Source organism: Taudactylus pleione, unplaced genomic scaffold (genome assembly GCF_031769625.1).
Source record: "Taudactylus pleione unplaced genomic scaffold, aTauple2 ptg001408l, whole genome shotgun sequence".
Classification (NCBI taxonomy): domain Eukaryota; kingdom Metazoa; phylum Chordata; class Amphibia; order Anura; family Myobatrachidae; genus Taudactylus; species Taudactylus pleione.
In genome coordinates, this window is record NW_028285808.1 from 1654847 (window position 1) to 1668689 (window position 13843).

The window sequence follows — 13843 nt, forward strand, 5'->3', positions numbered from 1 at the left end:
AACTGATTAACAGAGCGGATGGCTGCTAGGACCACCACTAGGGTGCATAAGGGAGAATAACGGCTATGCCATGTCAGGTTGGGCATTAGTGGGGTAAGCCCGCTTACCTATGAGCGTCCAAAAGCCCTCTGGACGCTATGTAGAATGTCACTGACCTTTTCCATCTCACAGCAACCTGCCCCATCAGGTATAGGGAGTAGCTTCAGTGGGCTAAGACCCTATGCTCTACAGCACGGACTTCAGCCTGGAGATGTTGAGGTAGAAAACACTGTATAAACTAGCAAAATGTTAGTGGAGACAAGAAGGTTGTACAACAGTACTCTGCACCTGAGCTGGTTATATTAGGGATGTGTATCCATATAGAAACTTTTCATAAAACAGAAAACGGTCTGCTCGTGTAAGTATCAGTACATTAACACTTATAATGGTGAAGTGTGTATTACGCCCACAAATCTAATACAATCCAGGCCTGACCCTGCCTATATCAGCGGGTGGCCCTAGGCCTTCATTTAATTTAACAAATGAAGCCCTGAGGATGGAATAGAACCTGGATGCTCTATGTACAGATAGAGTGTACCTAGGGGCCCTTTAGACACTCATGTATTAAAATATGTGACAAGACAATAATATGGAGTACCGGAATCTATACGGAGAAGGGTACCTGTACATAGACAGAGTGCGTTCGTTATCCCCAGAAAAGAAGGGATATATCTGTAGTGATAACCCCAATAGGGTTAAAAACCAGGTTTTTCCAATTATTAGAAAATATTCATACAAGGACTGGGAATATATCAGTATATATACACACATACACACAGACAACATAGTTGCATGAGAAGGCAATCTCTTTGAAAGGAAGAGTAGTGCCTACACAGCAAGTTTACTTGTCAGACTCCTGCACGGGGAGATCAGCATGCCATATCTATACATGTCCTGCCTCAGGAGATCAGCATGCTACATATATATATATATACATATATATATATATATATATATACATATATACGCACACATATACATATATTATACACACATATACATACATAACACAAATATCCGCCTTCTTAGTGTCTTATAAGTTTGCTACCAAGTGCAAAGTTGAAAATAATCATAGATCACCCTAAAGGGGGGCGCCATAGATAGGGACTGACAAGAACAGAACTATAACCCCAGGAGGATTAAAGTACATATGATTAAATAATCACCAGTTATTTATATGGTGACAAGTTGGCCACTCACATTTGGAGTAAACCAGAGTGCCACAGGGAGAGTATACAAACTCCACACTGATGTGGGAAAGGTGGGAATTGAACTCACAACCTCTGCGCTGGGAGGCGGGAATGCTAACCACTACACCATCTGAGCTACTATATATATATATACATGTACATACAAGAAGGCCCCAGTTATGTATAGGGTTCATAATAGAAGCAATGCCTTAGGGAATTGCGACTATCATTATGTAAGCTGCAGAACTTGACTCTAGTCTATAGAGCCACCATTAATATATATATATGGATAAAGCTGACAGCTATTGGTAATCCCAGGCGGCTTCCCATCCGTGGAATATAGGTATATACCCACATACAAAACCTTAGGGACAGATGGTGTAAAGCGGAGTTATTGAATTAACTACCGCATCAGGAGAGACCAGCCTCCAATCGCAAACCTCTCTTTTAAAATATGCTATGTACCAGACATAAAACTGATAACAGATCCTACCTCTACCTTTATGGTAAGGATAAGAAGCGATAGATATTTATCTCCAAACATGCATACCTACATACAAGATTAGTAGGTGACGATAATAATTTGAAAATAGAACATGAGCAATAGTAGAGCTATGGAAGGAATTGAGCCACAAGACAAAATTCACTCCAGACATGTATATATTTTAAAGCAGGGCTTAGTATAAAATACAAATACATACATACATGTGGCTTACCTCCACGCAGGGGAACTGCTCATGTGCCGCCTGTGGTCGTCATTCTGCTACGGCATAGGAAGCAGGATATTTTAGCAGCGTGCTATCCCAGACTATCCTGGGACCCTTCTGTTACTGGTTACTTACTTTAAAAGCGGGAATCAAAAAGACAACCTCCATGCTGTGAGGCAGCAATGCCAACCCCCACACCGGCAGTAACTAACTTCCTCTTGTATGTGCTGCTGAATGGAGCACCTAAAATATAATCTATATAGATGCACATATGCATACCTTCTAAGGTAAACACAGAAGGCTGGTGAGAACTAGAAGTTTTTAAAGACCAGCCTATAAGTTAGTATATGTGCTGCCACATATATGTATGGGAAGAGTATTGCCCCTCTATAAGGTGAGCCATAACCTGGGTATGGGACGCAATAATCTGCTAACCCTGGGTTAAGGGTATGCTATAACCATAAATTCTGGCAGCAGCACCAGAACAGTGACTAAGGTGAGCCAATGTAAAACAATGTTCATTTAGGCAGGGTAGCTAGTGCACCCTGAGGTAGCCTTCACAAGCAATTAGATTAAGCTATGCAACCTTTGTATAGAACCAAGGGGAAGCCTGACAGGGGGTAATACCAGTCATTTACTTTCATAACCGCATAATGCGGTGTTAAGCAAAAAGGGTATTGGGCTAGTTCCCATACTGCTAGCAACCAGCTATCTACTATAGCTAGCACTACTCCTGTCAAACAGTGACAGGCATCCCCTACCTTTTGCGCTTCAGCATTCCCAGCGTAGGAGGGGGAGGGTGGCGCGTAGGAGACCCACGCTAATAATCCCTGCTGTTAGGGCAGCCCGAAAGAGGGAAAACGGGAGGCGGCTGCTGGAGTGTGGGAGGAAACCGGAGTACCCGTAGGATACCCACGCAAGTACAGGGAGAATATACAAACTCCACACAGTTAGGGCCGTAGCGGGAACTGAACCCATAACCTCAGTGCTGTGAGGCAGTAACGCTATCATTACACTTAATGTGCTTTCCCTCATGCAGGCGGCTGTCTGCACAGCACTCCGTCCGGGTGCCTCTTCGCGGGAGGACTAATGCAGAGAATGTATGCGCTGCTGCGCTAACACGAAAACACCCCCAAAAGCAGGCTGCTACACGTTAGTGGAGGAAGCCATGCCGCCGCTGAAGTACTAAGTGCCCGTCCGGGGGCTGTGGGATGACACCGCTCCGTCTGTCAGCCCAGCCACTAAAAAGCATAGGGTCGCGGCGTCTCCTCCTTTGTATATTAGAGGAGAGCTGCTGGTTAGTTATAACATTAAAGCCCTTTTGCTATAGAGCTAATCTATCTGCTGAAGCGAGCACTGGTAGAACCGCGCTGCTCTCAGATGAGGGAGAGCACGGGCCAGACTATAGATGGCGCCGCTAACATGCATGACGCGCCCTTTCCATAATACCGGCTTTTATATATATGCGCGCCAAGGACCGCGCTGCTTGTCAGCGCTGCACTGCCTCCTGTAGAGGGACTCGTCTGGCTTCCGAAGCCGGCACCTTACACTGCTTGTGCAGATGGCGGGACCTCGCCTGTCAGCGCTGTACTGTTTAATGAGCAGCAGTGCGGCGTCTATCATTACTGTGTGATCTACTCACCCAGCATTACAACTCCTATATAGAGGAGGAAGGAGCAGGTGTCCTCAGTGACCGCCGCGGCATCACCGCGCTTTTGATGTTGCAGGGGCCGCGCTCCATCCCCTCCTTCAATTAAGAGGGTGATGGCTAGGAATAAGCCAGAGACCCTGACGCTGACTGTTGAGTGCAGCGGCGGGTCTCGTCAGCAGCTCCGACACCACCACGTGGCAGGTTGGAAGGAGCTGTGTATGACAAGCGCGCAGCACGCGCTGTCCCTAAGCCCAGCGTTTCGGCCCACCGCTCCAGCTTGTCAGGAGTGGTGGGATATACTTACAAACTGCTGCGGCCGGGTTGCTGGGCTGGGGGGCAAATGAGGAAACCCGGACACGAACCGGTTTCAGTTGTGTCGGGTCCTCATGGAGTCTGATGACTCTGTTTAAAGTCCCCCCTCAGGGTCACCGGACACAGGCTGCAGTAGCCGTGTGGTGCCCTCCCGGCGGCTCCCACGTAGCAGGCAGACTGCCACAGTAAACAGTCTGCCTGTCCTCAATGCTTTAAATAAAAAGCTCTAAAAAAATAAAATAAAATAAATTATACTCAAAAAAGGCTGGAGACAGCCTGATGTGCTTCCGGCTCTCTCGGGCACATTCTAAAAACTGGGGCTGATGGGGCATAGAGGGGGAGGAGCCAGTCACACTTCTAGATTTTTTTTTTAAAGTGCCAGGCTCTACTCTACCACCGTCTATACCCCACTGTCTTGAACTCCAGTGTCCCCTAGTGGATGAAGGAGAAAAAACCAAACTTATATGGAGCTTATTTAGTATTATTCAGTAATATGCACAAGAGAAATTATTCACAACAGGCAACAGAAATGCTTGCAAGCTGGTAGATCATGAATAAGCAGTAAATCTCTCTAGTTGTGGACTAAGGACCTGATTCAGACCCACTCGCTAGATGCGATCGCTCGCACCCAGCGTATGCAAATGCAGCTAAGTGACGGCATGGCAGGCGCTCGCTCGGAAAGGCATAAGCACGCCCACTTTGTTTTGGCGAGTGATCACTTTGTGTCTATAGACGCCCTTTAGCTTATGTAGAGACGCCCACTAGCGCACGTCATCTCCAGGAAGAGTATTAAAACATTGGTACAGCGAGGACAATCGGAAGCGATTGCAGCGCTTGTGGATGCGTTGCCCTACTGCAAGCACTGCGAGGACTTCAGTGTAAACAACAGGCAAGTGACGTGTACTATGACGCTGGCTGTTAATTATGCACGCCTCTAAAACGGCGTTGAAACACTCAGGCACACCTGCGTTCGCACCCCACTCCCCCCGTTATTAGAGTCCTGCCCCTGTTACCACCCACAAACGGCCTCACTTGTCACTCATTACACTGGGCTGTCTTTGCTGGGCGAGCGAGCGGATTCCGATCACTCCAAGTAGTTTGCGCACGCGCAGAACGAAGCTTACACATGCGCAGTCACTTACCATCGGCCGCGAACGAGTGAGCGGTCGCTTGCGAGCAGCTCTGAATGAGCTCCTAAATTTTGTCGAAAAAAACATGGTATTATCCCTGATACTCAGACTCTCTGGTGCACCTCATTAATGTTCTACTAGGGTTTTGTTACCCAATTAGAAAGGAGGGAGAGGGGATTAGCTATCTAATATTTGTTAGTATAAGATAGGCTGATATGCAGTTTGCAGTGAAACTATTAATTTTCTTGACTTCTCTTTCAACCCTTGTAAGGAATCCTTTGATATTAACATTGTATTTTACGGCCTTAAATTTAATTTTCTTATTCAAATCAATCAATTATAATCAATCAATAAAGCAATCTATCAATCATTTACCTGCTCCACTACATACATACTCCACCTCCATTTCCCTGTACTGCCCTCGGGCCTCTGATATAGTTCTTGATTAATGAAAACATTCTTGGTTTCTACGTGGTAGTATAGTTTGTTAAACTGCAATCCTGTCTGCCACTGCTGTGTGACAATGTTTCTTGATGTGCCACAGTCTTTTAAACTGCTGTGTGTTTGTGCCACCACTGTTGCTTAGTTTAGCCAACCAGCTAGGTATTTGAAGGCTCCATAGCAAAAGTTTGTAAGGGTTCCTGTGTACCACCCAATGGTAAAAAATGTATGTAACACATGTAACAATGACAAGGAAGATGGACCTCCTTAAGCTCTGGGTCCCATAGCAGCTGTACCCCTTGCACCTATGGTAGTTACACCCATGCTTTGGACAATATTGGTGACCAATATTGTGAGCTGTGAGGTGGTCAAAATTGACTGGAACTGACAGCAAATTCATGTTATTGAGATTAATAATACTGTAGGAATAAAAATAGGCCCACATTACATGATTTTAGCTGTTTTTATCAAGTTTTTTTTTTTTCTTTAAATGCAGATCAAAACCAAACACGGGGGTCCGTGCACATATATATAATATAAAGGTAAATTACATTATTGCGTCTCATTCTGGTTTACAACTGGAGCCTTTAATTACTAAAATTAAAAAAAGGATCAAGCATATTCAAACTCTCCACCACTAAGGAAAAGCCTTAACCCACCACCATATCTTAATGCAGAGAGTAAAGATCTGATGCAGCAAAGCAGATACTCTTTGTATGGTATGAATCCACCAATCTGCAATCTGTACAGAGCACTTACAGATGTGTCCTGCTACATCTTTGCTGCGTACGCCCGCGAGTGGATACGCACACTGCATTCGCACCCGCGACTCCATAGGATTGCATGATGCGATTGCACTTCGTGCCATAGCATAAGCTTATGCGTGTAATCGCATGGCACGATGCGTGCACATATTTGTAGCGCGATCGGCAAGGATGTAAGAGGACACATCTGTGTAATACATTGCAGGGGAAACTGCGCCTCAAATAGGACCTTAAATTCCACTGCCACAGAATGATAAAGGACAGAGAAGAACCCCTCCAACTAATGCACAAGCTTCGCTATGTTTAAATCAAACTTCATTTTCTGTAAATAAAATCAAGTAATTTGCTAATAAAACAATTAGTTCTGATGTCATTACTGCAGTGTTTATTTGGATAGCTTGTATTTTATAAGGAACACCAACACCCCTACTGTAAATAATTATTGCTATTAAGGGTCACCTTGGACATCCGTGACCCATATAAACGCTCTGCCTACAGCCTTGTGCTTTTGTATGGGCAGAGTAATCCCCTACAAGTTGGTTTAGCCTCCCCTACCCTCTAGGGCCGCTACATAGCCAGAGCAATTTGTACCATCTACCCCAACCCTCCCAGCACCCCGGTCTACATACAGATGTGTCCTCATACACTATTGACGCAGTCGTGCAAAACAGCGCTTCTTGTCGCGGCAGGTAATGTGCGACTCTGCTTGCGCCATTTGTCTTTTTTCGGCCAGAAATGCGTCTTCGTCGCAATGCGATGTGACAAAGCCACTTACCAAGACTGCACTGATTAATATCATATGCGACACTTGCGTACATCTGTGTGCGAACGAGCCTGAATCTGTATACAAAGTGCAACGATGCAGTGGCCGCAGCTTTTTTTCACGCCAAGTTCCGTTGTGCTTCATCTGCATGCGGTTAAAGTTGCAACCAGGCGTCTCTGGTAAAAATTGAGGGGTATTCCGCTGCTCCTGTGGTGCAAATCAGACGCAAATATAAAGAAGAAGTCGGTACGCTACACCACTCGGCGCGGTTCACTATTGAGGCTACGTGTATGAGGGCACATCTGTACTACCCAGTGCTTTACAAGGGATATTTAATCGTTTGCATCATCCATTAATGCACATTACTTACTTTTGTTATATCGCGACACCTCCTCCCAAAAAGCTTTGAAGAGCTCTGTAAGGTGTCGCTCCTTCTGTCTCGCGGTTATCTTCTTCCTCATGGTCAACTGCTCCAGTGTTTTGGAAATTGCGTTTAGCCGGCATTCACTTTCCTCCTGTATCTGATACTTCAAGGTATCCACCACCTTCGCCATGTGCTCCCAGCGGATCATCTTCTCCTGCATTTCCTATAAGGTACAGAGGCGATCGTTAGGTTCTGCAATAACCCTGATACGCACAGAAAGCAGCAACACTTCAGTCACCAACACCACCAGTATATAATCTTCCCATCACTATTTTATCAGAGCCCAAAGAGAAAGACTCTCTGCCATCACCAATATCAGCTGATCCTGCATTTTATAGAGTTCGCCATTATCATTGTTGTTACTTTGTATTTAATTTATTATAGTAACAGCGTTGCTGATTTTTCTATTACTGGTTGCAGTGAGATAAGGGGTAAGCCTCCAATTGTAGGCAATCCAGGAAAAGCAAGCATTCATTACAGGGGCATATTAACAGAGGAGGGAGCCTGTGTGCATTCTCCGTCCCAGGCCCTCTCCTCTCTACCCAGTGGCCGACAGCGCACGGAGCCGGGCAGTAGACTCTGGGCACTAGTGGACTCTAGCGCGGGAAAAATGGCAGCTGCGCCATTTTGCCGGTGATTTGTACAGTGCTGCTACCACTGACATAGGACTCTGGAGAGGTAAGTATTGATAAATGGGTCAGGGTGTGCAGTGCGGGGTCCCCCTGAACCGCACACCAGAACAGCGTTCACCCATTATAGATACGCCTCTGATTCCAATAAGCAATCATTATACAAATAAATGCTATATAATACTACTACAATAACTGCTATATATCAATAACAAGGAGTGCATAAAGATATCAAATATAAAACAGTATTTAATATAAAATATATCCATATACACATAAATAAAAATAATGTTGCACAATATATACTGATACACAGTTAGAAATGTATTTATATCTTCAATAATGATTAGTAAAAAATGTGCTGATCAAAAATAAACTCCGCCTAGTAAAAGCCCAATTTTGGGAGCAGTCAAGTAATGTCCGTTAGACAGAACAAAGGGCCTGATTCGGAGCCGCTCGTAAGCGGCCGTTCGTTCTCTCCCAGCGATGTTCGCACAACTGCGCATGCGTATGGGTCATAATGCGCATGCGCCAACCAGTCATTGCGGTCGGAAATCGAGCGCTCGCAAAATAGCGAGTGCCTGCTAATTTGAGTGACAGGATGAGGCGTTTGTGGGTGGTAACAGGGGAAGGTTCTTGAAAACGGGGAGTGGAGATCCGAACGCAGGCGTGCCAAACGGTCAAAACGGGCGTTTTAAGGGTATGCATAATTAACAAAGCAGCGTCATCGACCACGTCACTTGGTTGTTTCTTAGCCTGAACTGTTCGCATGATTGCGGTAGGAAAATCCAACCACAAGCACTGCTAGCAGTTCAGACGCCTTTCGATGTACTCGATTAATCAAATAAATAGCGGAGATGACGTAGGATGCGAGCGGCCAGGGGGCGTCTTTACAAAATAGCGAGCGCATGTTTCGTTCGCTCGCTCAGACATAGAGGCGTCAACAGACCGCAAAGAGCGAGCGCTCAATTTAAATAGCCGGCCCCTTTTTCTGAACGAGCGAGCGCAAATAGCGTCCGGCTCTGATTCAGGCCCAAACTTCAGTAGCCTTTGAAAGAAAGTCTCCTCATCCTTCTCTCCAGAGAAATATCACCAGCTATATTTTAAACGCCACTTTCCTTATATTCAGTGTCCTTAGAGACATCCAGGTTAGCATAATACTACTATGCTATTAATTATTATTCCCAAGTGCTAGTTTGGAGCAAATCTCACCAAATTGACCAAAATATCATTTATATTTAAAAGTAATCACGTAGCATGACAGGATCATCAATTATCATCATACATTGTCATATTGGCAGCATATTCCGAAGCACTTTACAGCTTCGAAGAAAAACAATAATAAAAGAAGACCGAGTATTAACACTCAGAGGTGGAGGTGTATTAACAGATCACTTTTCTCAGTGCTAAGAGACAACCAACAAGATGATCACCCCCCTGGCAATCTCTGCCTGGTAGTATTGCATCAGTATATTGGGCCTGAGTGGCCCCGTTGCATGTATAGAGAACTTGGAAAAAAATCCGGCAATCAGAATTCAAGAGAAAGTCACATGCGCAGAGACAGCGGCCGGGAACATGCCAGTAACCATAGTGCCGTGGGGATTGTGTTACTAGACAAGTGATGAAAAGCTCAGCTTTTCATCACTGAGTAAATAGCCGTCACGCTTTACCCAACATAGCTGGCGATGGCAGCTGCATTATTCAGCCACCAAAAGTGCTGCTGGAGAAATCTATGAACAAACTGCAATACATTTTGGAGAAGAAGTAATAATCCATTGTTTGGGTAAAAATGCCGAAGAGGGATTATCACCGTTTGATACATTTGCCAAATAGAGAATTAAGGGGGCATGCTCAAAAGCTTACAATCTATCAGTTATAGGTGTTAACTGCCACATATTACAAAGTTGTCCAGCCAGGTTTCAGTGGGAAAAGGTACTTAGAGGGGCTATGTGATCCAATTACACAACACTGTTAGTTTGGGTCGGGGAGGTTGTTTAAGTGTAGAGAGGAAATAAATGTAAGTTTTTAGGGAACATTTGAAGGCAACTGATTCTTGTACAAGGAAGGGAATTTTTTGAGTGCAGCATCCCAAAAAATTCTGTAACTGGAAATGGGAGCAAGTAATGAGTCTGGATAAGAGGGGCAAATCTTGGGCAGTGTGACGGGGTTAAATTTGGAGATCTTTTGAGTCAAGGGAGAAGATTTATGTTGTTGCAATTTTGAGATAAGATATTATCTATCTATATCTATATACACACCCGTGTACACTAATATGTATGCACAAAGGTGGATTGGTAGGAGGCAGGAGGCTTTAGGAATGCAGGCCCCCTTTTAATAGTCAGTAGCCAACCACCAGTAGATGGCAAAAGTAAGAATTTGCTAAATGTGTCTATTTTGCTGTTGCTATTAGTAAAATATGAGCTTTCAAATGCACATACAGTAGCAGCCTCAAACCAGGGTACATATGAATCACCCAATGCTCTCTATTTGCATAGGCCTTGCTCATTATACATGTCCCTAATTTGGGTAACCTTTTATGTTGAACAGTGGATGGGAGTTACCATTGCCAGCACCTCCTGGGAATCATAGAGGATGTTTTCAGCAACGATCATTTTTGAGATCAGGCTCATCATTATCCTTCCAACATCATCATGGGAACACTTCGCTCTGTCGTGGAGTAACAGATGGACATTCTCCATCTGCTTCCAGAATCCTTCTAACTGCAGGGAAACAGTACACCAAGAAGGTTAGAGCGCCTCCATGAAGGGCAGCGTAATAGTAAATAGCTGAACAAGTTTCCCCTTAGGGGTGCAGTAAATGTAAATAGAATATTGAACACCACAATTTCTGTCACTATGGGGGGACTCTTAGATATAGAATCGGGAATGGTTCTTGAAAATCTTTTATATAAGGAAACCAGCAATTTAGGGTTATTGGACTTTTAATACATTCAGGTAGGAGAATTTGGAGGCTCTAGCAATATTCCTGTCCCTAAAAATAAAACCAGCCTCATTCTAATTAAATACAAATATTAATATGAATGCAGGTAAAAGCATCCAGAGAAAATGATTAAACTGTAATACAATGCAGTTGAGTGCATATTTATAAATTATCGACTTCTAGTCCTGATAATTAAAATTTCATATCGCCGCTTATCGCAATAATATGAAATAACTGTTCACCTGAATGTATTAATAATCACACACAGGAGCCAGACCCGGAGATGTGTAAGATGGGAAGTGATTGGTAATGTAGTCATTGCCCTTCTTCTTTGGGAGCACGCTGTATACAGCACATGCACGGTCTGCTGACAAAGCATGCACTGCGGTCATTGCCGGGGAGGAATCCTACAGATGACGTTAGCTACTGGGGACAAGCACCGGTATGCTTTGCATTCCGCAGCTTCGTAAATTTGACAGCAACTGCTACCCCTTACGGCACAGGTTCTCAAACTAGGGGGTCATTCAGACCCGGTCGCAAGCGCTGAGCGCTCGCAACCGGGTTGATTTTCCCCCACTGCGCATGCGCACGACGGAGCCGGCAACGTCGCTAGGGGTCTCGCACCAAAGGGGGCGAGCTGTCGATGGTGAGTGACAGCTCACCCCGTTTGGGAGGCGGGCAGGGGGCATGGCCGGACAAACGGAGGCGTTCCCGAAGGAACGCTTAACGTTTGGCGGCAGCCCCACTGACATCAGCAGTGATGTCAGTGGGGAACTTCCTGCTCGATCAGAGCAGGAAGCTCCCTGGGACTTGCGACTGCCAAGACCCAACCTTAGGGTCTCGTAGCAAGCCCCGATGGTCGCGATGGTCAAGACCATCGCGACCATCACCCTGGTCGGTCGCTAGAGCTGTGAGTGGTAACCCACAACTTAGCGATCGACCAAGAGGTGGCACTACAAGATGCAAGCGGCCGCCCTCATTCAGAGCGACCGCTTGCATCTAACGACCGCCTCTGAATGAGGTCCTAGGTCCTCAGGACCCCAAACAGTGCATGTTTTCCAGGTCTCCTCACAGAATAACAAGTGAATTGATTATATTCCACATGTGGATCTTTTAAACTGTGTCAGTGAGTAATGAATACACCTGGGCACATGCTGGGTGATCTGGAAAACGTGAACTGTGTGTGTTCCTGAGGACAGAGTTTGAGAACCATTGCCCTACCTCTGTGTCCCATCACAAATGGAGGATTTGAAAATGTTTTTATTGCATAAGCCATTTGGAACATACATTTTGCATGAGATGGTCAGAATATTCCCTCTCCCTTCTCTCAATGTCCTCCATAGTTTGAAACTCTGATCCTTGCTCACGTGATAACTTGCTTGAGGCCATTCCGGAGCTGTATTTCTGTTCAAGTTCCTGGAGCTCCTGAAACAGTTATAAAATAATAGCACTGTACTTCCATTCACTAAAGGGGCCTTCTGCCTTCAGATTTAGTGGTTTGTATAGTCCATTTTGTAACTTTTACGACGTCTGAGAAGTGAACTTTCACGTTATTTTGTTTTCCTTTTTAGGGGTCTATTCGGCAAGGTCTCTGGTCACGTGTCTATGGCACTTCCCAGCCATGAAGCTCCTGTGATCTTTGGAGGGCTGTAACAAGCTACCTATCTATGGCTGGCACACCACAAAGGCATCCTGCCAACATCATCTGATTGCAGAGTGATGCAATTCCCACAAAAGGGCAGCAGTGTCAGAACAGGAATTGCTATATACTGTATAGAGAGTATACAGAAAGAAACTTAATAACATTTTAGCGGTTACTAGAGAACTAGTCCCAAGGACAGACAACACTTCTTTATCACTTTATTATTATTTTATTACAGTTTAGGTTGCATGGATTTTTCTTGAGTTCAATAAATTAAAGGGACCCACCTTATGCAAGTGACTTTTGGGTCTGACTCAGATGTACGCAGCTGCTGTGCGCAAATATGCAAATGTCGCAGAAGCAAAGGAACGTAGCGAGACGCCCACCGGCAACTTCGCAAAACCAAGCATCTGCGTACAAAGGCGCAACTCTGGTCACAGATCCTTCTATATGGGCCTCCTGGGCAAAACTATGGTTGTGCAGAATAGCCGTGTGTACTGAGACACCGGAGCCATGTTTACCGTGTACGTGATCGCAGACGAAGGATGTCACCTGCCCCGAAACGGTCGCGACACCCCTGCGTTCTTTGCAGCCACTCCCCATTAAGACCCCCAAGTGCTCCATGACTGTAAATCATGATGCGAGTAAATAGTTGCTGCGAGCGACAACAATAATGTACCTTGGCGCGGTGCGACTTAGACGCATCCATGGTTTACTGATAATCGCTCAACTGCGAAAATATCGGCTTTGCGTAAAACTTTGAATCAGGCCCATACAGCTCTTGTCTGTAAATGGGGATTTTCTCCATCTCGCTATAGCCACTAACCACCTGTCGAGGTCAATTGCCAAATTGAAATATACCGTAGTAATAACTTTGCTTTGGACATGTGATGACCCTGCATGCCCTGTCAGCCTCATAACAACAGCTGCTCAGTGGATGCCGACCTCTGCTTTACACATTGCCCAAAAACAATCATGGCACAAGCTGTGGAAATCAGTGTATGCACGCTTTTGTTGGACTATAACTGCCAGCATGCTCTGCCACCTAAACATGCTCCAGCATAAAGCACAAGCTATAAATAAGAGGGAATGGAAACCTTACTGCCTCCTGTGAAGAGAGGATGTGAGTGTACAGGTCTCGATCAATCTTCTTTTCCAGCAGTAGGTCAGTCAGGTTTATACGTAGGATCTGAATGAACATCTAGACAGTG

The 13843-nt window shown here is 45.1% G+C and overlaps 1 protein-coding gene across 3 annotated transcripts in view; it reads right to left on the minus strand.

The window, feature by feature from the left end:
- The window catches only part of EVC (EvC ciliary complex subunit 1), a 113478-nt gene that overhangs the window by 60112 nt on the left and 39523 nt on the right, over positions 1-13843 (minus strand). For 2 of the 3 annotated variants that reach the window (XM_088463592.1, XM_088463591.1), the window contains 4 exons: positions 13735-13833; positions 12278-12415; positions 10612-10770; positions 7368-7584 (listed from right to left, as the gene is read on the minus strand). In XM_088463592.1, the coding sequence (XP_088319718.1) occupies positions 7368-7584; positions 10612-10770; positions 12278-12415; positions 13735-13833 (613 nt within the window). The remainder of the gene's footprint in view (positions 1-7367; positions 7585-10611; positions 10771-12277; positions 12416-13734; positions 13834-13843) is intronic. The other variant, XM_088463593.1, reaches the window with a different exon arrangement.